The following is a 23695-nucleotide window of genomic DNA, read 5'->3' as shown; positions in this document are numbered from 1 at the left end:
ATATGGAATGGAAAGATGAAGCCAAAGTACCATAATGCACAGTTTCCCGTAATGTAAAACTGTGTTTAGATTGATTTAAATGTGTATGACCTATTGATATGTTAAATGATAAAAATGTTACAAATACGAAATTAAGCTATTGTAAATAGTTAATTAAATGCAGAATAGTTAAAGAAAATTATACGATTAGAATAAATACTTGGAAAAGGTAATATAAGTTTATATGTACTTTAATTGGGTGCTCTGTCCCTTTAAATCCTGCTATGACATCACGAACTTTAGTACATCGTCTAGAGCTCGGTTTGCTTACAGTGAGTCAGGATCTCGAGAAGAAGCGAAGTCGACCGATAATTCAGCATATAATATAACGCCTTTAAGTTCAATATATATATATTTTAATCACATTTAAGTCCAGTTATGCCATCTGACAGACCCTTCAAACAGAGACGGAGCTTTGGTAAGACGAGTTTTATTCGTGCTGTGTCAGCATACGTGTGTTTGTTTATCAGGTTTGTTTTTCTCCATAGCCTGCTAGCAGTTGGGTGACACACTTTACAGTTTCATATAAGGCCTCATGTGCTTATGAAACGATTTTTTGAGGGATTTAGAGATACGTTTAAAATGTAAGTAAAACGGTTTTTAACCAAACCGACAGATGTCATTTGGTAATCCAGTGAGCTAGCCTTTCCCATAGGCCTGGTTTCAATAACAACAGCTTTAATCCACACATGATTTATTAGAGATCATATACATAAAATACACGGATTTTTATGTTGGTGTATTGTTAACCCTATTTGAACTGTCAGGTATTAACATCTATTATAAATGATCTATGACATTCATTTACTGAAAATTGTATTATTGCATATGAACTGGTATAAACGAAAGAAAGCAATCATTTTATGAATAAACAGTGATTAAAACAATATTAAAGAAATTGACGGAGATTACACGTGTTGGTGAAATGATGCTGTAATTTGAGCCCTTTCTCATAGTCCAGACTAAGGACAGGGTGTGGGGAGGGAGGAGCATAAAACCCTTGCATAATCTTCCTAAACATAACAAAAACAACATATCTGCAGTTTTAAACATCTGTAAGTGTCCAGGCCAATATGTTATGCATTTTTATTTGGCCTTTGGTAATATGTAATTGACATGAATGACCCTGACATGGGCTCAGTTAAGATTAAGACAAATTGACACCAATTGTACCAGCAAGCAGGCTTAGTGTTGTGGTTTAGCATTTGACATGTATGTTTTTTTTCCTCCCCAATGTTACACTGACACAATCATTATGCTCTAAGAACAAAACGACTCCTCAGATAAAAGTGGGTTACTCTGGATAAAATAAGAGTACTAATTCCCTGTGAGATCAAGTGTGGGACTCTAGTTTCATAGCAATGTTATATATGCCACACACTCTTTGGGGAGATCGACTTTTCATATCTATACATCTTATATATGTTTAAAATAGAGTAGGGTATGTCAAAGAGCAAGGAAACAACACACCAGCAATAAGCAGCCCTTACTAGTTTCTTATGCATTGGGAATATTTATTGCCTGTTTCTGCTGAACAGGTTTTCTGTAAGTGATGCTAATGCAGTGACTATAGTGTTTAACTACTGTGATGTCAATCCTGTGTTTTTCTAGTTACATAAACACATCCTTGGGTAGTGTTGTAGTCATTTAAAGTGTGTTCTGTCTAAATGAGTGTATTAAATCTTTGTTTTGTTTTCTTGGTTTTCAGCTGACCGTTGCAAGGAAGTGCAGCAGATACGAGAGCAGCATCCTAATAAAATCCCGGTGAGAAACTCTTTCAGCTTATGGATGTGTCATAAATGAATTAGGACTGAGTGAAGAAGGACCTTATTGCTTTCAAGATATTACTTGCACATCTTTTTTAAAGATTCTAAGCTTCTTCTAAGGAGGTTTTAAGATCATTTAAAATAATTGAAATCAAGATAAAACAACTAAAAATAAATATGTCATTATTTTAATTAAGGGTTCTCATGGTCTTTGGAAACCAGGATTTGTGAGAAAGCAGTGTTATTTTATGTCAGTGAGAAGCTTTTATAGTTGTTATTAATATTTTAAATCAACTTTTATTTTTATGTTCCATTTTTTTTTTTTTTTAGTTAGTAATTTTTTGTTTTTGCAATTTTGTTATGATTTTATCACGTTTATTAGTTTTTTTTATGTGGTTATATTGTTTCTATTAACTTAGGTTTTTAAAACAACAAATGTTGTCTTGGAAAATTAGCTGAAATACATCCTTCAAAATATCTTATTCTATTTCAGCTAACAGGCTGAAAGGATGGTTTTTCAAAGATGATTTTTTAAAAGGGTGATTTCTAAACCTGGGAGTCCTTTAAATGAATAAAAACTCTAATAACTCCATGGGCATTTTATATGAATAGACATTTTTCTAGCCATGCCCAGGTAGAAAGTAAAGTTTTAAAAAACCCATGTACTTGATTCTTATCCAGTAAATCAGAAACAACTGGAAAGTCACAGATATTTGTTAGATTAAATGTTGTGTATAATTATGGGCCTAATATTTTTTTTTCCAGGTGATCATTGAGAGGTATAAGGGAGAAAAGCAACTTCCTGTCTTGGACAAGACCAAGTTCCTCGTCCCTGACCATGTTAACATGAGTGAGCTGGTAAAGATAATCAGGTAAACATTATATCTCAAGATCCAAGTTTGGACCTTTGACAACTTTTTTTTTTTACTTGTTGAGTTTTTAAGATAAGGTTGTTGAGTGTACCTTCCTGCATTGACTTTCATTTGATTTCACTGATATATGCAGAGTTTTTTTTCCCGAGTATATTTGTTTCAGTCTCATGTGGTTTGTTTACTCGTCTGGTAGGGGGTTGAAGCAGGGTGGGGGAGGAGAATGCAACGGTGTGCCAAATTTGAGTGTCTGCTGACCCTGTCATCCACAGGGGACTTCTGCGAATGCTTTTAAACAGTTTGAACTTGGAAAAATGTTTGCACACTATCCACATTCTCCGTGGTGTTTTATTTTCATATATCCATTGCGGTGTATTATTTTTAAAACTAGACTCAAGTGAGCTAAAGTTTCCTCTCAAGGGACGCTTATAGATAAGTGTTGCCTTCCAGGTATTTTAACACAGACTCAGTCAGATGATCAGACTAAGAATATTTTGTTGGACCCATGCTGCCTGTCATACTTAATAATCCTTGGCTGCGAGTCATGACTGCTTTATTATTTATAGTTCAGACTCGAAACAAAGATTAAATGATTATTAGAATTTAAAAGCGAAGCGTGTCATTACAGCTGTGCTAGAATCACAATTTACATGGCTGTTAACAAGATCAATAAACAAATGTTGACATGAATTCTAAAAATATTTCAGGTTCAAAACAAGTCCAGTCAACGTAATTTTGTTGCAAATATAATATAATAGTTTTCTTAAAATATATACCGGTAAATAAATAAGGCAAAATCATTGAGCGAGACATTCAAATGAATGAGGCAAGTTATTAAAGGATTTAAAAGCATAAAGCAAGATATATATTTATTATTTTTAAAACTGTTATTTGAGTTGTAATGTTTACATGTTTTATACGGTTGTTTAAGGGGTTTTATGACAGCAAAAGTGCTAAATTAAGTGTAACTCTACACATTTTTTTTTTGTAACAAATCATATTGTCTGCATCTTGTGGCTACATTATTGAAACAAATTATTTTAGGATTTACTTTCATACTATTCACTTTAAACCAGATTTTTGCCTTTTTTTTGTGAGGCGTTTTAAGTCTTTTTTTTCCAAAGATTTTTAAAACAAGTGTGAAGTTTATTTGTTTTAAAACCTGTGTGTTATTTGAGCTTTAAAGCTGTTTAAATCATCGTTTATACAGTTGTTTAAGATTTTCATGGCAATGAAATAACAAAATTGGATATACCTTTACACAGATTTCTGTTAGGTTGATTTTGATTTCCACACAAAATCATATCAGGCATATATTGTTTGCATCTTTTGGCTTAATTATTAAAACAGTGATTATTTTAATGTTTACTTTGATCTGCAAACCATTTTTTTTTTAAAGAAAATCAGGGACAAGTGCACATTGATTTTGGTGGTAATCAATATTATGCCACAAATGCTGTTGAACTTGTACTGAACCCTAAATATATCCCTTTACATCTGACTCAGTAGTCAAAACGTCTCTGTTTTCCAGGCGTAGACTGCAGCTCAACCCCACCCAGGCGTTTTTTCTTCTTGTCAATCAACACAGCATGGTCAGTGTGTCCACCCCCATTTCTGAGATCTACGAACAAGAGCGAGATGAAGATGGCTTCCTCTACATGGTTTACGCCTCCCAGGAGACCTTTGGTTGCTAAGCAGGCCACTCGACCTTTGAGGGAGGGACAGCAGCGGGAGGGAGGGAGAGACGTCAACAGGAAGCAGGCTCACCCAAATGTTCCCATCTCTCTCTCTTCTCATCATCCCTGCGCTCTCCTCTCTTGCTGGTAGAAACAAAATAAAGCCGTTGATTCTTCTCCGTGTGACACTACAGTGCAAACCATAGCCATATACTGTAAACACTATTAAGACCCTTTGTCCCATTGTAAACTTACTTGTTTTTTTTATAAGCTCAGCGTAGGTTTTACACTGTTAATGCTTCGTATTTGGCCCCAGTTGCTTTTCCCCCTTGCATTTTATTATTATGTCAGATAATTAGAAACACATATTGCTGTAAATAGACAAGAGTGTTTTTTTTTTAGGATTAATTTTCTTTTTCTGTCTGTTCGCTTGTAGTCATTACCTGTTACCAGACCTTAGTGGTGCTGGTGTAAGATTATAAAGTCTTACTTCAGAATTAAGTGCTTTTTTCAAACCAAGTGATTAATCATAATGCAGCATAATTCTCATCAAGACCCATTCTGTGATTCCCGTGATAAAACTGTAAGACCAGTGGCTCCAAAGGTGTAGTTATAAATATGAATTGAACTGTCAGAGGGTTTCTGAAGCCTTTATGAGCCTGTGTTTATTTCTGGACTCCTGTGTAAAAATAACTCATCATTTACTCATTGTAGAATTAAAGGTAACATTGATCTGTACTGTACACATGTGAGCCAGAAGAACATCTGAAATCTTATGGCATACAGTATTCTGCAGTCAGACTTGCATAATATTTAGTAGATGCAAATAAATTGCTTTTTTTGCACAATTCAAACATCTAAGAGGACAAAACTATTAGAAGGTCATTTATAGCACATAATTATATTCTCCTTTATACTTGTTTTTTTTTCCTCCTGTGTCACCATACGAACTGTATGCCTTCTGTTAAATCTCAAATGAAGGGATAGTGATGCACTACTTTGCATGTGTTTTTCTCAACCTTTTTATATATTGATTTCTGCTATAGATTTGTTAATTATTTCAGCTTTATTTATAGCAAAAAAAGAATTTGTAGATGTTTTGAAACCAAAAGAAAAAAAAACTAAATATGTATGTCTATGTATGTTTGAAAAATGTGTGTGTATAAATCATTGTATGATTGATGTGTTATGTGTTTCATTTCTAGACGTATATAACAAGGTTCATCTATATATATACACATACATAAACGTACATGTATATCTGGAGATATGGGAGAGAGGCACAGACACTGACAATTATGAGACGGTAACGTTTTTCTAATACTATATATTTTTTCATGCAAATCATAGATAAAAATCATCCTTGAGCAAGAAAACTACCCAGATGTGCTAAAAGACAATTGACAGTTACAGATAAAACTGAAAAACAATGAAAGGTGCATAAATTCTGTTCTCAACATCTGTCCCTGTCTGTGTAAGATATGGAGAACACTATTTGACTAAATTCACATCTGTAGCTAATACCTTTTAGTATCATCGATGTTTTTCTATTGAAATAGGCTTGATATATTGAGCTTTACATAGTTTATACCTGAGAGTTTCTGTATGATCGGGTGGTTCAGTACCACACGATGAAGCTGAGAAGAATACTATTGTACAACATGCATGTATTTTAAGATAATACTGACCAACAATGTATGACATTGCAAAAGGAAAATCAGAAAAAGTAGCTTTGAAAGGAATCAGATCATGTTTCCTTATAAATGATAGAGCTAAATGATTTATACAAATATACATAGAAATATAAACACAAAGACAAATACATGGCTAATTTTGGTCCCATTTTCCAACATGGCTAGTTGGTAGTTTCTGTAAGAGGCTGTAGCATCCTGTGGCCATCAGGTGGCAGTAATGTCTAGCAGGAGATGAGCAGTGAGTTGGTGAGAGACTGGTGACTGTGCTCTCTCTATCTTCTCGCCATTAGAGAGGATCTCACATGCAGCCAGTTCATGACAAAGAGCATTGAGCACCTCCAAGATATGTGCTTTCCCTGCAGATCAGTCAGAGCGGTGTTAAGCATTAGACGCATGTAAGAGTTCACCGCTATTCACTCAATCTTTTAATTACATCTTTATACTGTGTACACTGGGGACAACATGTCTGAGATCAATAATGAAAATGCTTTTCTAACTCAGCACCATTTTTTATTATAAATTATCAGCAAAAAAAATTTGTCTCCTTTTTCAATGGTAACAGCACAGTTCAGTATCGCTGAGACACTAAAATAGTTTTTACAAATATTTAAAATTTTCATATTGCATTTAAGTTTTAGTAATTTTGTTGTGTGCTTTTGTCATTTTATTAGATGAAACATCTATATATATATATATATATATATATATATATATATATATATATATATATATATATATATATTACTGACCTTTATTTTATTTTGAATGATTTTAGTGCATCAAGTTAAACTGAAATAAAACTTATTTTTATTTTACCTCAAGTAATGAGTATTTGTGTACATGTTTTTGTGACATATCAGGACACAACTTTGTATAATGACATGGGTATGACACAGGTATTACAAGGAGAGGGTGACTTATGAGGACATAACCCATGTCCCCATTTTTCAAAATGCTTATAAATCATACAGAATGAGTTTTTTTTTTTCAGAAAGTAAAATTGCACAAAGATTCATGTGAGGGTTAGGGTTAGGGGTAGGGTTGGTGTAGGGCCATAGAATATACAGTTTGTACAGTATAAAACCATTACGCCTATGGGATGTCCCCACTTTTCACAAAAACAAATGTGTGTGTATATGATATATGATTTGGGAAAGATCCAAAGTTTAATTAAAAAAAAACAATAAAAATAATAATATAATAATAATAATAATAAATCTCAGCTTTTAAAGTGGTCTGCTGCCACATTTTCACAGGCATGTTAAACAACGAAGGTTTTATAAGAGCAAAGATGCCAAGTTCAAAATGATTGTGTCTCTTACCATGCTGAGGATCACTGCAGGACTCCAATGTGCTGAGCAAAATCTTTCCTAAAGATCTTCTTGAGACTTTCTACAGAAAATTTACCACCATAATAAATGTTAATAAATGGTAATTAAATGGCATTAAATAAATACCATAAATTTTATATGTGACCCTGGACCACAAACCAGTCATAAGTAGCACGGGTATATTTCTAGCAATAGCCAACAATACATTGTATGGGTTAAAATGACTTAATTTTTGATTAGTAATATGCATGGATAAGAACCTAATTTTGATTTGGGATTTTTGTTTTGCAACCTCAGATTCCAGATTTTCAAATAGTTGTATCTCTGCCAAATATTGTCCGATCCTAACAAACCATACATCAAGAGAAAGCTTATTTATTCTATTATGACAGGTTTTGTGGACTAGGGTAACACATATATGAATTATTTCTAAAATGAAAATAATAGAAAAATTATAAAATGGCAAAAGCTTAGTCAATATTAATGATGAATATGCAGTCATCCAGCCTGACAAGATATCAGTTGCACAAAATACTGTACTTGTACAGAAACAACAATTAACAAGGAGGATAATCATATGGACATGTTGCTAAACGACTTCCAAAATGAAGTCTTTATTATTTTAGAATCATCAGCAAAACCAATTTGTCTACTGTGGGCTTAGAAACATTTACAACAGCATCTCTGGGCTGACGAGTCTCTACAGACTGACCAGCTCTCGCAGCTGCTGCAGAAGCTGTAGCACATCCATCAGTTTCTCCTCCACCAGAGACAAACGCACCCGCTCCGTCTCCAACATCTGCAGCTCCAGGTGGAGCAGCTCTGTCTCCTCTGCCTTCTGCTGTAGTTCCTGGACCAGGGCGTCCCTCATCTGAAGACACATGACACTTACCGTTGACCTTGTGAAGATTTAAACACTAACGCTCCAACACGCAATGAATTTCAGGTTAGGAGAATCTTTGCCAGATGTGCCGATAGCCCATAATTCAGCTGAGACGCATAATTTCTCAGACAGAAATAGTTCAGATATGCTTGTTTTTGGCCTGTCTGACCATATGTCAAAAAAATCCACATCCATATCCAAGTCTCGGCCCAAACTGGTTATGCCCAGACCGTTCAAGGATGGGTTTTTTCCACGAATGTGTGTGGGGCCTTTTTAAAAACACTAGCGACATAGTTCACGTCTGGTGCGTCGCAGCTGAGCTGTGTCTAACAGCTCAATGTAGATGCAATTGTGTGAGGCCTGGAGGTTTATTCCTGCGGTCATGTGATTGGCTGTTCACACAGACACACACGCAGCTGGAGAGTGAGAGGCTGAGAGCTGTGGCTTTTCTTTGAAGCCTGTCTTCTCATAACAACCGCTCGGTGGGCAAGTGCCTTGTAATCTAATTTTACATCCCTGCACCCCGAAAGCAACCATGAACGTAAAAGTAAAACAGAACTGAAAGTCTTGGTTGGGTGACGTAAGCTGTTGAAAAGAGCAGCAGCAGCAGCCAAAGTTTATTTGGATGAACTTCTGCCCTCGCGTATGAAAATGTCTCATTAGTATTTGAAATGTTTGATACGGGTTTTAACTGCTGGGTTACTATGTGTGCGTGTGTTTGTTTTCCTTTAGAGTTGAATATGATTCTGTTCTTCAGCTGTTCATGTCCTCCAGCTCCGAAATTATTTGTTTCTATGGCAATGCACATCATCGCAAAACAAATCCAAATATTTACTTCACACGTCTATTTCTTTTACAAAATCGCATGCAATGCAAGGTAGCTGAATAAGCACTTTCATTCATTAGCCACTATTTTTTTTGTTCGTTTTTAAATTACAGCAATCACATAAGAGACATTAAAATGTCTGAGTATTCATCTCTAGCTCACTACGCATATTTACCGAATAAATACAGCATCGTTTTAACCACTGCATGAGTGGAACATACTTAGGAACTCCCAGTCTTATATATTAATTTTGATAGGAAACAAAGTCGCATCTTTCAAATTCTGTCCATTTGTTTTAGGAAATTCAAACAATAAATACCGTTTTGGCACTCGTTTCGCCGCAGCATGAAATGCGAGTGAGCGTGATCTCTTTACTACAAGTTTTAATGTGAAATAAACATGAATGAACATCTCATGCCTCATGTAACTGCTCAATCAGAGCTTCAACCAAAAAAAGAGGTCAAAACAAAATTGCACATAGCAGTACATTTACATCAGGCAAGTCTAGAGAAGAGCATTTAACAAAATATTAGACCACTAATCGTTATATTTAACTTTACCTGTTCCTGATGGCTTAATTTTTTTAATTATGTTGAATAAAGAATATGTTAAGAAACAAGTTATGACAGCCACTGTGTAAATCAAAAAAATTTCAACAACAAATAGAAAAGTTTCAATTTATAATTTACATGTGCAATTAAATGTTTGCATATTTTTTTAGTTGAATGTTGATTGTTATATTTAAAAAATAAAGAGTTATAAAATGTAAGTTTGGGCTCTGTTGTTAATTGTAACCTTCCAGTAATGTCAAAGGGCTCCCTCTAGTTTAGAGTGTAGGATGAGGTCAATTTTTATCCCTAAGGAAATTTGATTATGTATACATATGTCTCTGTTTTTATTTTTCCTTAAAATTGACGTCAATGTTACCATATCGGTTTTCTTACCGATATTCTTCAAAATATCTCCTTTCATGTTCCACAGAAGAAAGTAAAGGTTTGAAATGACTTGAGAGTGAGTAAATGACAGAACTTCATTTTCTTTGTTTGAACTATCCCTTTAAGTGTTAAATATATCATGATATCTCACAAGCTGTTAAAAAAACATCACTTGAATGCAGTCATACCTGGTCAGTGTCCATCTCTGCCCTCTTGGCCTGACTCTCCTTCAGTTCCAGTTGTTTGTTGAGTCGTATGACCCTCTCCAGCAGCTCTAGCACAGCCGTCTGACTCTCCTCTGTCCGCGAGTCACCGAAATGAGACAGCAGCTTCTTCACTGCTTTCTCATCACATCTGAGAGCACATAAAACATGTGAAGAACCAAAACAAGTACGAATGTAAATTTCTGGCAGTATGTTTCCCTATAAGTCATTTACAAATTCTTGACATGTTTAGATCTCATTTGAGTTTCAGAGCGTACAAAATAATTGAAAACAGCTGTACAAGGGCTTTTTAAAACGATATGGTTAGTAGGGGACTGATGTACCTGTCTCCACAGCAGGACAGCCTGGTGAGGATTCGCTTCACCTCGTCCACTTGTCTCTGCTGCTCTCCGGTCCATCTTTCTTCCTCTTCATCAGACGCTGCCTGACCCTCCACTGAACGGAAAAAATGCTCCTCCACTGTGTGAACACAGCATAAACATTTAGGACATTTTAGACAATTTAGACAAAAGGCACTGATATATTTTAAGATCAGTCAGTGCAAGTTTCTCTCATTTGAAACAGCTCAGACTTAGACTTTAGTTTAGGACTAGGTTTCAGCCTTGTCTGTGAAACCAAGAGACTGTCTTTTATTTTAATACACTTTTACATGTAATTGAGTCCTGTGATGGCAAAGCTGAATTTTCAGTGTTTTTAGTCACATGATCCTTCAGAAATCATTCTAACAAGCTGATTTGCTGCTCAAGAAACATTTAGCATTATCAACGTTTAAACAGTTGTGCAGGCTATTCATTTTGTGGAAACCGTGATACATTTTATACAGGATTCTTTAAAGGTGCTGTAGGGAACTTTTGTAAAAAAAAATATTTTTTACATATTTGTTAAACCTGTCATTATGTCCTGACAGTAGAATATGAGACAGACAATCTGTGAAAAAATCAAGCTCCTCTGGCTCCTCCCAGTGCTCCTATTGCCATTTGCAGAAAGCCATCGCTCCCGGTAAAAAATAACCAATCAGAGCTGCGGTACGTAACTTTGTTTGTGTTCAAAATGTAGAAAAATGTATATAATAAGCGAGTACACCATGAATCCATTTTCCAAACCATGTTTTTGGCTTGTCCTGAATCACTAGGGTGCACCTATAATAAGTGTTTATATTCTGACTATTTTACATTGCTTCGGGGATACAGCGGCGGAGTAACCCAGTACCTTTGTGATTCTTCATTGACATAAACAGAGAGAAGTAGTTCTGGCTACAATGTTCTTCCGCAAGACGCAAGCAGTTCTGTTTATTAACAGCTAGAGCGTCAAAAGTTCCCCTACCGCAGCTTTAATGAACAAAGTTCAAAAGAACAGCATTTATTAAACTATACCTTTTTTGCCTCATAATTTGATGCATCCTTACTAAATAAAATCATTCAGTTATTTAATTTTTTTAGTAGCTCAGGTTCTCTAAACCTTTATTTTTTACTTACATACAAGAATCTGCAATAATGCAGTAGTTGCCCAGTTACTGTAATATCAAGGAAATTATTGGGAAAATTATGCAAGTATCAACTACAAAAGTTGCATGCCAACAAAGTCTCAAAAAAGGTTGAGTAATGTCAATATTTGTCTTACTGGTGTCAGGCACAGTCTCTGCACGTCCCGTCGGAGAGCGTCGATCCTGCTCTGTGTCCAGGCAACAGCGTGGCACAGTCTGACCGGCCCTATTATACCGTCTGTCTGGTTTGTTGATGAATGGAACCGATGTTTTAGACACTTCAGATCTGTGAAGAATACAGTACAGTGAAATAACATGTCAGTGTGGATCAGATGTAATAGGTAGTTCTGGTTTAGGACATTAGACTAACATAACACTAGCAACGAACTGCTTAGGGCGTGCTTGAATTGCAACAAGTAGCATTTATTAGTTAATTTAAGCATTGTATTAATGTTTCATCACGTTCAAACATATATAGAACTACACAACATCAGCAAAAGGTGGTTGTGGGTAATTGAAGCCAGGCAAAGTGACATAAGATTCATCAAAGTGAAAAGAAATTTCAGACTCATGAAAACTGCTAGACCCTTGAAACTCAGTATGCACTATAATGAATGTTTAACATATGGCTGACGTCATTTACACCAACGCATATCTGCAGCCAGGGATTAAAAGTACATTACTTTGAACATTTTTACTTTCGTCAGACAGCTATAAGTGAATGTTACTGTCATTTCAACGAAACGGTTTCTCTGAGCTTTGTGACAGAAGAAATGCAATAGGGGGCTTTCATGAATCAAAGAATAAATGTTTCCAGATGACAAGGTCCTGCCTTGCAGAAAAGAAAAAAGTTAAAGGCTGCAGAAATCCATTTGCTCCAGCATGAATCCCAGAGAGTGAAAAAAGGGAAAAGAATTTGAAGCCGGGTGCACTCATGCATATATCCTGCTGCCATGAGGAACCCTTCAGTGCAGAGCGGCCATAAATACAGACCGTATGAGCCCACAAAATCATCCCTCAGTACACTACGCTTTTGCTTCTGAGCGGTACGCACAGTTTAAGGTCAATATTTGGAATCCACATTGTCAGATGAGGGGGCGCAGTGTGTTTGAAAATGGGGGTGGGTCAGTTAAAGGTGGGTTTGAGGGCTCTCGGATGACCTACAGCCGCTGAAGGAGAGACCAGGGAGACCCTAAAAAGGTCTGTCATGGTTGCTGTAGGAACCCACTGAAATAAGTGAGATATTATGGGATAAGAACAGTATGCAGTGTAATTAACTAGAGTCTAATTGACAGGGATGTTGAGTTTGTGTTGGAATGATGTGTACTGTACTAAAAGTAAAGGCACTTTCTAAGAACAGGTTACACATTTAAGAAGAAGAAAAAAACTGGAACCACAATGCAGTTTAAACATATTTACATGACTGTTTAAAAATGTAAAGGTTTTTAAGATATCTTCACTGCACAAGGATGCATTAAATTCAAAAGTACCATTAAAGATTTTTGTATTGCTAAAAAAATCATATAAATGCTTTCTAACTTCTATTCATCAAATAAATGTTTACAACTTTCTAATCATCAAAAGATCCTAAGACTTTCCGATATTAAGAATGTTAGGCTGCATGACTGTTTTCAATAGTTATAACAGGAAATGTTTCTTGAGCAGCAAATCAGCATATTAGAATGATTTCTGAAGGATCACGTTACACTAAAGACTAGAGTAATGACGCCGAAGACTGGCCATCATAGAAATAAATTGTGATTTAAACTATATTAAAATATAATATTTGTTATTTTAAATTGTAATGTATTCTTGACCAAAAAAAATTCAGTTGAGCATAAGAGATTTTTCAAACATTCAAAAAAATCCTACCAAGCACAAATATTTGAATGGTAGTGTATGAATACGTTATTTGAAAAAAAAAAAAAATCTTGTATAATTTTGAGCCAAAAGATAACGTTCTGAAAAAGCAGGACAATATACTGTATTCCACATTTGCTTAACATCAATATCAGTCTTGTATAAGTGATTAGAATTGTCTATATGACTAATACTGCTGACAGGGTCTGCTTCATGTCTTCATGACTGAGAATAACAAATGAAGATAAGCTACTGACAAGACTCTGACTGTAACCCACCGTCTGTAGAAATGGACAGATGAGCACACACTGAGAACAGTTAAAGGAACTCTCTAGACACCTGAATCCCCTCCAAACACTTGGAAAGAGTCTCAATATTAGATCCAGCCATCTAACTCTCTTGGCCTCTTCAAACACTGACTGTGAAACAAGTCTGGCCAAAGAAAGTAGGATGGAACGGTTGCATAAGGGTTATGAAAAAGCAATCAACAGAAAAATCTAGGGTGGAGAAAACTATTTTCTTCTTAACAAAACCAAGTGCGATGGGTATCACTTAATAATGGCAGTTTTTTGGGGCATAGGACTAGCTAAACATCATGATAAATGAATATGCTAAACATTTACACCCTAAAATGTTATGCTGGGCTATATTATATCCAAAGTCCTTTTTTGGTAAGTGATCATAAAAAAAAAAAAAACAAGCTATAAATTAAATAAGACATTTTTTTTGCAATCCAGATTCGAACTCACAGCACAGTTCAACATGTAAAGAGTATCAAGTACAACATGAGTATAAGCGCTAACCTCTAGGCCACAGCTCTAACAAAATGAGAGGAATTGAATACACAGTATGTTACATCTAATGCACACTTTAGATGCTGAAACATACTGGTTTTATTTCACAGCGTTCTCAAAGAGAGAGAACAGAGCATATGTCTGGATAAGACAAACACAAAGCCCAAATATGACGGAACCTCCATCTGGCATATGTTAGCTCTCCCAGCCATTAATTCCATTCTGTTTGATTCCATCTCCACTGTCTTCCAAACATCCACCTTATATACAAAGCAAACTTATTTAGTGACAACAGGAGACAAAGGAATAAAACAGCACTTGTGAGAGGATGAACTAATATTCCTTCACGTTTCTTTGTGATGCAGGATTGCTAAATTGTAAATGCAAGACAGAAGATTTTATGATCAGTATTTCTTGGAAACCCAATGGCCTAAAAGTCTTTTCTTTTACTGGAAAAGTGGAGATGGATTGGACATTTCCTAATGAGTCTGCAATGGCTGTACTAGAATCTGTCTTTCTGATAAGTGTCTGTAGAAAACTTTACGTCATATACTTAACCTCAAACCGTTCTTAAAATAATAATAATAATAAACTACTTGTACGTGTTTAAAGAGGAAAAAGACAACACTTACAGTACTATGAGCATCGAATTCTACCAAGCTTACTTACTTTTTTTAATTTTATTTTTTAGAAAATTTAGGGCAATTTACAAAACCAAAACAGATGCAAGACAGAACTGTGGCAAAGTCTGTATCTCATTAGTCTGTGTATCTCTTTTGGCTGCATGTCTCATCTCTTGACTTGAATGACTCTATTTTGGTGGTCAAGCTGCTAACAATAGGTTTCTATCTTGCGACTATATTTACACTGGAACGGAGTGATGTGCTAACGTGGGGTGAGCCCAGCTGTTTGTAGTTTAGACGTGCACTTCCTGTGTTTATTGCAGCAGGCTCTGAACTTCCAGACCCCCTCCTGCAACCAGTATTTCATTGGAATAAAGACTCAGAGTAAAGGTAGAAAGATGAGACAATCCTATATGTTAAACAACCACATAACTACATTTCTGCCCGGATGTTGGAAGGTTCTTGATAAATGCTGATAAAGTAATCGATTTATCTTGAGACTATGAAACAGATGTCCACAATTAAGACTAGGCACATAGTTGGTAACACGATACCCTGGTTAAGTAAGACTAGAGAGGCTGAGTCATAGTGGCAGACATGGACCATGTGTGGATGCCCAGATGCTGTTATTCTTCCACTATATAGTCTGAGACGCGGGAAATCAGCTGATCTTGGTGGGGGGTTCCGTCTGGAACCGTCTTGAGATTCCAAACAGAACCAGACGGTAATTCATCAGAGTCCGGAATCTTTGTGATTACGAGAGCAGTCCCAGTAAACACAGCTTTGAAGGAGGTTCGTGAAGTGTTTACGCATCTTCACAAGTCATAAACACGAAACGAACACATTGTCGAAGAATCCAAAAAGACTTAAACAGACTGAGCCTCGTGCACATTTCCATTTCAGACGAGTCAAAGTGTTCACGAGGAAGTGGGAGAATAAACGTTTTCGAGAAGCTTTCTCCCACAGCTTGGGCAGTTTATTAGTGCTGAGGTCTGCAGAGAAGGAATATCAGCTGGCCGAGGGTGGGAGGAGAAAGAGAAATGTTTGTAGCTGTGTTTGAAAATGGGAAAAAGTCAAGGTCTCTGGAGCTTTTCATTCTCAAAGTGCTTCGAAAATACTGGACCAAAAAATCATGCTGAATAAAATCCTCCTAAAGACAACATTTTTATGAGGCCTCATTTTGTTGACATTTCTTTACCTTATTCAGACATAATAGAGGGGAATTTTCAAAGGGTTGTTCATTCCATCTGTCCAGCCCTGTTATTATGTGTTGAGGTACAACAGGTTACCCAGACACATTGTACGTGAGTCGGCCGCACCACAGCTGAAATAATAGTTCTCTGAATAATAACTGATTACTTTAGAGCAGTTAGACGGCCTTACATTTACCATGTCAGTCTCTGTGATGTCAGCAAAGCTCAAAAAACTGCACAGACCTGATGATAAATTCATTGCTTTTCACCTGGTATGAATAGAAAGACATAAAGCACGTTCGAAAGCTGAGCAATAAATAGAGTAAGATGGTGGAAATTCATCCCCACTGAACAAACAGCCGAGTGTTTGCTTCTTCATCCAGATGGCGGCTCTTGTCCCCCCTCCTCTCTTTGTGTTCCTCTCGTACCGTCTGTCTCTTTTGTCCTGAGGTCCGCCTCGCTGCGGTTCTCTCGGGGTCTAGACTGAGGGCTTCGGTCCATCTTGGATTCTGAGGGAGAGAAAAACGCCTCCAGGCAGGACACACGGGATGGTGTGTTTTTCATGGAAATAAACTGAACAGATCAGGTCTGTTCCCACCACCTCCCCCATGAGACCTGGCCTTCATCTAAACCACTTCCTCTTTCTTTATTAGGGCCAAGAGGGCTTCAGGAAACCTTGCACAATATCTGTGTGATCCACACTTGGAATTTCTCTCATTCTGAACGACATTAAAAAAAGCAAATTTCACAATAATTAATTTCCGTTATACTACCATTCAAAATGTTAGGGTAAGCATGATTTTTTTTTTAAGAATTTTTTTTAAACATTCTATTCCTCAAAGAATCCTGAAAAAAGGTATCATGTTTTTCAGAAAAAATAATAATGAATCTTTTTTTAAGAGAAAGCTTTTAAAATTTTTTTACTGCCACTTTTGATCAATATAATTTCTTTAAAAAAGTACTTATCTCAGGGTTTTGAGTGATAGTGTTTCATTGTTCCCACCAAAACATTAAGCAGTTTCAACACTGATAATAATAAGACATGTTTCTTGATCATCAAAGAGACATATTAGAGTGATTTCTGAAGGATCATATGACACTGGAGTAATGATGCTGAAAATTTTGCTTAGCCATCAATAAAATATATAAAAATGCGGAATAATTTTTCACAATATTACTGCTTTACTGTATTTTTGATCAAATAAATGCAGCTTTGGTGAGCTAATAATGGACTTCAGTAACACTTTAGTATAGGGACAATTCTCACTATTAAAGGGTTACTCCACCCCAAAATGAACATTTTGTAATTAAACACCTTACCCCCATGTTGTTCCAAACCTGTAAAAGCCTCGTTTGTCTTCGGAACACAATTTAAGATATTTTAGATGAAAACCGGGAGGCTTGAGACTGTCCTATAGACTACCAAGTGAGTTACACTGTCAAAGTCCAGAAAAGTATGAAAAGCATCGTCAGAATAGTCCATTTGTCATCGGTGGTTCAACCGTAATGTTATGAAGTGACAACAATACTTTTTGTATGCGAATAAAACAAAAATAATGAATTTATTCAACAATTCCTTTGTCAACAGTCTCCTCTGTGTCTCTCCACATCACTCACATCAGCCACGCCACAAGGATGCGCTGTTCCTTCATGTATTTATGCTTTGATTTGAAAGAAAACAGTGCATCCTTGTGGCCTAGCTGACAAAAAAGAGCAGAGGCAGTTTGAGTGATGTGGAGAGACACATTTGATGTTTATTTGTTATAAAGCACATAATCCTACCCAATACCTAATCATAAAAAACACATTACTAACTATAAATAAGCTGCTAATGAGGAGTTTATTGAGGCAAAAGTAATTTTGTTAAGCTTTGATAATACCAAAACTATTAAAAATTTAACTAATGACAAACATGAAGAATCTGGAATCATAAAATACCCAAACATCGGTTATTTTGGCCAAACATTGATTATTTCAGTGACAGGGCAAATTTGTTTAGCTTCTCTTCCAGAACATCACTGAAGTCATAAAATCACATAATATTTTTGTGCGTGCAGAATCTGGAGTAAATTGTACCTCTGATGCTTTGATCAGGTCCAGGTTTTTTTTTTATCACACATATTGAAAAAATAAATTTGACATTAAAACAGTGTCTCTGGAAATGCAACATTTCCAATATATGACTACTCTGAAGAGAGAGATAATTAGTTTAATAGACATCCCTTTTGTGTGGATAAAGAGTCAAATATGGTTGATTAATATCATGGCAGATGGGGAGGTTAGAGCGGCAGGTGGGAGAACTGAAGTAAGCTATTAAACTGTGGGATTATTACAAGAACTGCATTAAGGTCTGAACAAAAAGGATATAAAAATAGCCAGCGGACACACCTCTTTTCAGATAAAAGGCATTGCTCTCAGTGTGAATGGGTCAGTCCATGACCCACGGAGCATGACCGGTCTCCTCTTCGCCCACTGGCAGCTGCATCAAAAGCTATCCTCCACCGGTTTTGTTTTCAGAGAGCTGTGTGTCCATTGGATGCACTCTAGGGACTTTTCGGCACTTGCCCATGGGGTGTTCGGGCCTCAAAGAAAAACCCTGCTCTGATCTGCCACATACCAGCCAAAGAGCTCTGCACGTGGCTAAGGCACAAAGCACGTTTACATTTCCCTCCCAAAAAAAAAAAGAGCAGTTGAAACACAAGCCTCCTGATTGCAGTTGTTGCTAAACTTTGTGAGCTTTGTTTCTAGGAGAAAAGATGCACAGTGACTAACTCCGAAATGGAGTTTAAAAATCTGAATAAAACTGGGCAAAAAAAGAATGAATACCAATATCTAAAATATAAGTTATGTTACGGCAAAACTTTTAAGAATTTGAAGGCATTATTACTCCAGTCTTCAGTGTCACATGATCATTCAGAAATTATTCTAATATGCTGAAGATCTGATGTTTAAGAAGCATTTCTTCTTATTATAAAAGTTATAAAAGTATTACAATAACACATGCTGCATATTTTTTGTGGAAACTGTGATACATTTTTCAGGATTATTTGATTAATATAAAGTTCAAAAGAACAGCATTGATCAGATTCATTTCAATCAATTTAGTGCAGACTTACTAAATAAAAGTGTTCTTTTTTAATGAACTTTTGAATATATATATATATATATATATATATATATATATATATATATATATATATATGCACTGTTCATCGATATTTAATATGTGTATCAGAAAAATCACCCAAACTAGAGGGGAAAACAATCTTTTTACCCTTGATTTGATTTTAAAATGTCATCTAGACTCATTGCAGTCCAACAAAAGATGCTATATCTGGCAAAAATAGTTCAATGACTGCATGCAATTTTCTACTATATTCTTTTCAAGTGTGAAGACTTGAAGTAGTAAATATGGTGTAGAGATGAGAGGTCTGTTACTGGTTATGGCTTAAAATTAAAACAGCGGCACAGCCCAAGGAATTATTTACACCCACCCTAATAAAGTCTACAAAGGACGCTGTGCTTCTGAATAACATACTCATCGTCAGCATCACAAATATTTGGTATGGTAGTTTAATATAAAAACAAAAAGGAACAGACAGTTTGTAAGCAGCATGCCGAGATCTCTAAACTTGTTGAGGGTGGTAGGAGTTGTTGCTAGGCTATAGTTCATCCATTATTCTCTAGAGCGGGGAAACTGTTTGAAGATAGATGGGAACTTCCAATCTGTTTAGGTCAGGCCTTGCTTGGCTGAATGGAACTCTCCCCAAATGTGTCAGCTCCATTGTGATCTGGAATGAATTATTTGGCTTAAGAGCATCAATGGAGGGGCCATAGAAAGGCTTTTTGGTAAAGTTCACCACAGACTTTACATAGATCAGTGCAGCTTGGAGGTATTCAAGTGAATGTTAAATGCATCTCTTTTAGTAAGACCTGCATCTTACTACTGAATAGATGGGATGACCACCTCAACATTCATTAATATATGTCTTTCCAAATCCAGACCTTTTATTTAAACTACCTGAAAAAGAAGGACACTATAGTCTTGAACTGACTGCAATAGTGTATCTCGATAATACACTTAATATATCAATGTAAACAAGAAAACATAAATCCACTTTTATCAGGATTGCCAGGAATGCTGTCCCGAAATTAGCATGCACGAAATATGTAAACATTGATGACGTTAGGCCTAACTCCTTCTAAACGTAAATTAAATGGTTGCACACTAGAAAAGTTCAATGACAGCCCAAGTATAAAACCCAAACTACGAAATGACTGGCTTCCAGCAGTAGCTCAGCATAATTTCAGCTAACCAAAATGGGAGCCCATTTGCCACACACGTTGACAACTATACAAACCCAAACAAAATAAGGTCTGCACTCGAGAAGCAGAACCACATCAAGCCAACCTAAATAGCATGTATGTTGGCACACTTTTGCACAATCGGAGCCAGAAAGTTCTGGCAGGAGCCATTTCAACGGAGAGGAATCTCAGTTCACTGTGAGTCAGATCATTTGAAGATACTTTATGTAATGAGGCTGCATTCAGTTTGGGTTAGATAATGAAATTAGCCTCTCTCAGAGACGTGCTGTGCTCTCTTCGTGTAAATCATTTTTTACACTCCGCATCATAAAACGGAGAGTACTATTTAATGAATCTAAGATGAGCTCTGCAATTTCCATAATACCTTTCAAACTGTTTTAAACATCCTCACTTGTTAGGACAGTTGCCAAATTGTCATGTTTTGACAGCATCTTTTACATCGACATCAGTGAAATCCCCCAAAACCGATGCCAAACTGTGGTAAGTGAGGATAATTTCTTCTTTATGTTTCATGATTGCTGAAGTAAGCTATCCCAATGTAAAAACAGATTACCTCACCATTACAAACGTCTGTGGGAATACATGATCCCTAGTTAGGCCTTCTGAATGAACGCTGTCAAAACGGCATTAACCAGCAGTTCAGTAAATAAAGTGTTATACGTTTCACTTGTTTGTTGCTTCTGGAACTTAATGTCAGTGTTATACTAACCTGTAGAACAGAAGCTCCATCTCTAGCTGCTCAATGTGCCTCTGCAGAACAGGCACATGACTGGCTTTGGTTTCCAGCTCCTTCACTTTCTTGAGGCCACTGAGTACAGCTTGTCTGGCTTCCTCCACTCTTTTTCTCATCTCTACCTGCTCCTTCTTTAGAGTCCTGTTACATTCCTCCAGCAACAGCACGGTCTCACGTGATACTCGCAGCTCCTGCTCCAGCTTCTGGTTGAAGAGCATGGCCTCCTCGATCTGCCCATCCCGGGAACTCCGGATGTACTCCACTTCTCTCAGGAAACTCTGGATGTCCTTCAGGTTTCCAGAAATGTTGGGTTTCTGAGCTGCTCGCCTTTGGTGGGCGATGAAACAGCCACCCTCTGGTTTATGTTTCGAGTGGCTTTTCCACAGACCCACCTATGATACACAGAAACATGTTACAGCCTTTCTGAAAATGAGCCATGGTTTTATTATGGTAAGAGTGAAGTCTTTAAGATGTGGGTGACAAAAGACTATAGGCTGGGTGGATTACAAATTGCAATCTGTTACTGAATTCAAATTACATGACAAAAATTGTAGTTCGTAATGTAATCCATTTCATTACACATTTTAGGTAATATAATCAGACTACTTTTAGATTACTTTTGACCTAAATCATTTATCACATTGATTTAAATAGGATAATCTTGTATTATATTGGCATAAAAATACAAAGAGTAAGAAAATACATGAAGTGTGTTAAACATTATATTAAGTCAAGGAACTTCAATGGATTTATGAGTTTAATGAAAACTAATATTAAATCATAAAAATGTTAAAATAAAATAAATAATTTTAAAATCAATCAACATATTTTTTTTCATTAAATAAATATTTATTTACCTGCACGTCATGTGACTATTACTTTTAATGTGTTGGGACCTAACTATGACTGATCTCTATGTGAATGTCTACAAAACTGGAAGACTTTATATTTTAGAAAGGAAAAATGAAAAGATGAAACAAGAAGAATTAGGGAGAATCAATTATGTACAATTATGAATAATTTAGTTCTATTGTGTGATTATGTAATAATTTTATCCATAAAAAAGTAACTGTAGTCTGATTACGAGTATGTTAAAATCTAATTACAAGTAGCCTACTTAATTTTTGGAATCTGATTACGTAATCCAGATTACATGTATTCAGTTACCCAGATCTGCAGATTCTACCTATAATTCGATGTAATGATCAAGTACACTTTATTTAGACAATATTGTTGCTCGATTTCTGTGAGTTATTATTAGAATAATTGTGTACAGTTGATCACAATGACTGTACCTGTAATGCCAGCGAGCGAGCATCACTGCTCTGAAGGGCCGCGCGCATGTCCTCCACCAACTCCCTGAGACTTGCATTTTCCTCCTCAAGTTTGGCTATCCTGTCCTCAGCCTCCTCGAGGGCCACAATTTCCTCGTAGCACTCCCTGGTGCAGGAGCCCAGCTGCCTACAACCCGACGCGTGTCTATCCACAGTGGGAGAAGAAGGCTCACCGCTTTCTCTCTTAGCGGTGGTACCCAAAGACAGCAGCTTCTTGCGCCGCCTCAAGGGGCTCCTGAGTCTGATCTGCGTCTCTATATGCTCGCTCTCCTTGCCAACCAACAGCCTCCCATTCTCATACTGGCATCCAGCTTTGGTACTGAAATAACAGCAGAGTTTAGCGTGAAACTGCCTGAAGCTGAACTCTTTGGGTAGATTATCCAATATCCCCGCGCACTCCTCCAGATCACTCTCTTTATTGAGTCCTAAAATCTCGCAAAGAATGTTAAAATCCTCGGCTGGGATTTTTCCATCTCCCTGACAGTCTAGGTGATGAAATATCTCTTGGAGGTATTGATCCAGCCCGGTTGCGAGGACTATAATTTCGTTTTCCACTCCACGGTCTAGTCCGTAATGATACGCCAGAGTGCTCACTATCCATTGTGTCCTGCGCGCTGGTCGACTGTATGGATCGCATGCGTCCGACTTTTCCATACTTTTTCCCTCACAAGAATTCCATTTATAGCGCCTAAATGGATTAATGGATTCAACAGATCCTCTAAGCATACAAACAGCATACCAAGTTCAAGTCATCTGAACACCAGACCGCCCCACTCTTGTAGTAGAAACTCTCGCGCTGTGCGCGCGGGGGCGTTATCGAATGGAGCACTGCCCACAAAATCTTAACTGCAGAGGGGAAAAAAACTTTTGAAAAGATTAAGAAGCTAACAATTCGATAGCCATTGTGGCGATGTACAGGATATTTCATACATATACAGATCATTAACTGATATAATGTATAAAAAAGAAGGAAAAAAAACCCACTAAAATCAATCTACGTTGTAAATTAAACCTTTCTTCCACGGTTTCACAGACAAGGTTTAAACCTAGTCCCTGACTAAAGCTGTTTCAAATGAAAGTAACTTTCACTGACAGTGGTATATCAA

At 36.6% G+C, this 23695-nt stretch overlaps 3 protein-coding genes across 3 annotated transcripts in view; 1 reads left to right on the top strand and 2 right to left on the bottom strand.

Annotated features, from left to right (window-relative positions):
- Positions 1–23695, bottom strand: part of LOC127968178 (CMP-N-acetylneuraminate-beta-galactosamide-alpha-2,3-sialyltransferase 2) — a 310280-nt gene that overhangs the window by 22052 nt on the left and 264533 nt on the right. The window lies entirely within an intron of this gene.
- Positions 286–5532, top strand: map1lc3a (microtubule-associated protein 1 light chain 3 alpha). The gene is made up of 4 exons (XM_052569178.1): positions 286–457; positions 1748–1803; positions 2571–2677; positions 4206–5532. The coding sequence occupies exons 1-4, from the start codon at positions 418–420 to the stop codon at positions 4366–4368; spliced, it is 366 nt and encodes a 121-aa protein (XP_052425138.1). The 5' UTR covers positions 286–417; the 3' UTR covers positions 4369–5532.
- efcc1 (EF-hand and coiled-coil domain containing 1) lies at positions 4780–23379 on the bottom strand. Its single transcript, XM_052569171.1, is given in 9 exon segments — positions 4780–6305; positions 6307–6400; positions 7367–7436; positions 8088–8246; positions 10208–10373; positions 10567–10702; positions 11864–12012; positions 21232–21647; positions 22551–23379. Coding segments are annotated over 9 exon segments (1995 nt in total). The 5' UTR covers positions 23316–23379; the 3' UTR covers positions 4780–6265.

This window comes from Carassius gibelio, chromosome B11 (assembly GCF_023724105.1).
Source record: "Carassius gibelio isolate Cgi1373 ecotype wild population from Czech Republic chromosome B11, carGib1.2-hapl.c, whole genome shotgun sequence".
NCBI lineage: Eukaryota > Metazoa > Chordata > Actinopteri > Cypriniformes > Cyprinidae > Carassius > Carassius gibelio.
The sequence above is the reverse complement of the archived record's forward strand: the minus strand, read 5'-3'. Positions and strand labels throughout refer to the sequence as shown.

Coding starts and splice junctions, on each gene's coding strand:
- map1lc3a (XM_052569178.1), top strand. CDS start 418: ATGCCATCTGACAGACCCTTCAAACAGAGACGGAGCTTTG. Junction 1,804..2,570: donor AGCATCCTAATAAAATCCCG/GTGAGAAACTCT, acceptor TTTTTTTTCCAG/GTGATCATTGAGAGGTATAA. Junction 2,678..4,205: donor GAGCTGGTAAAGATAATCAG/GTAAACATTATA, acceptor TCTGTTTTCCAG/GCGTAGACTGCAGCTCAACC.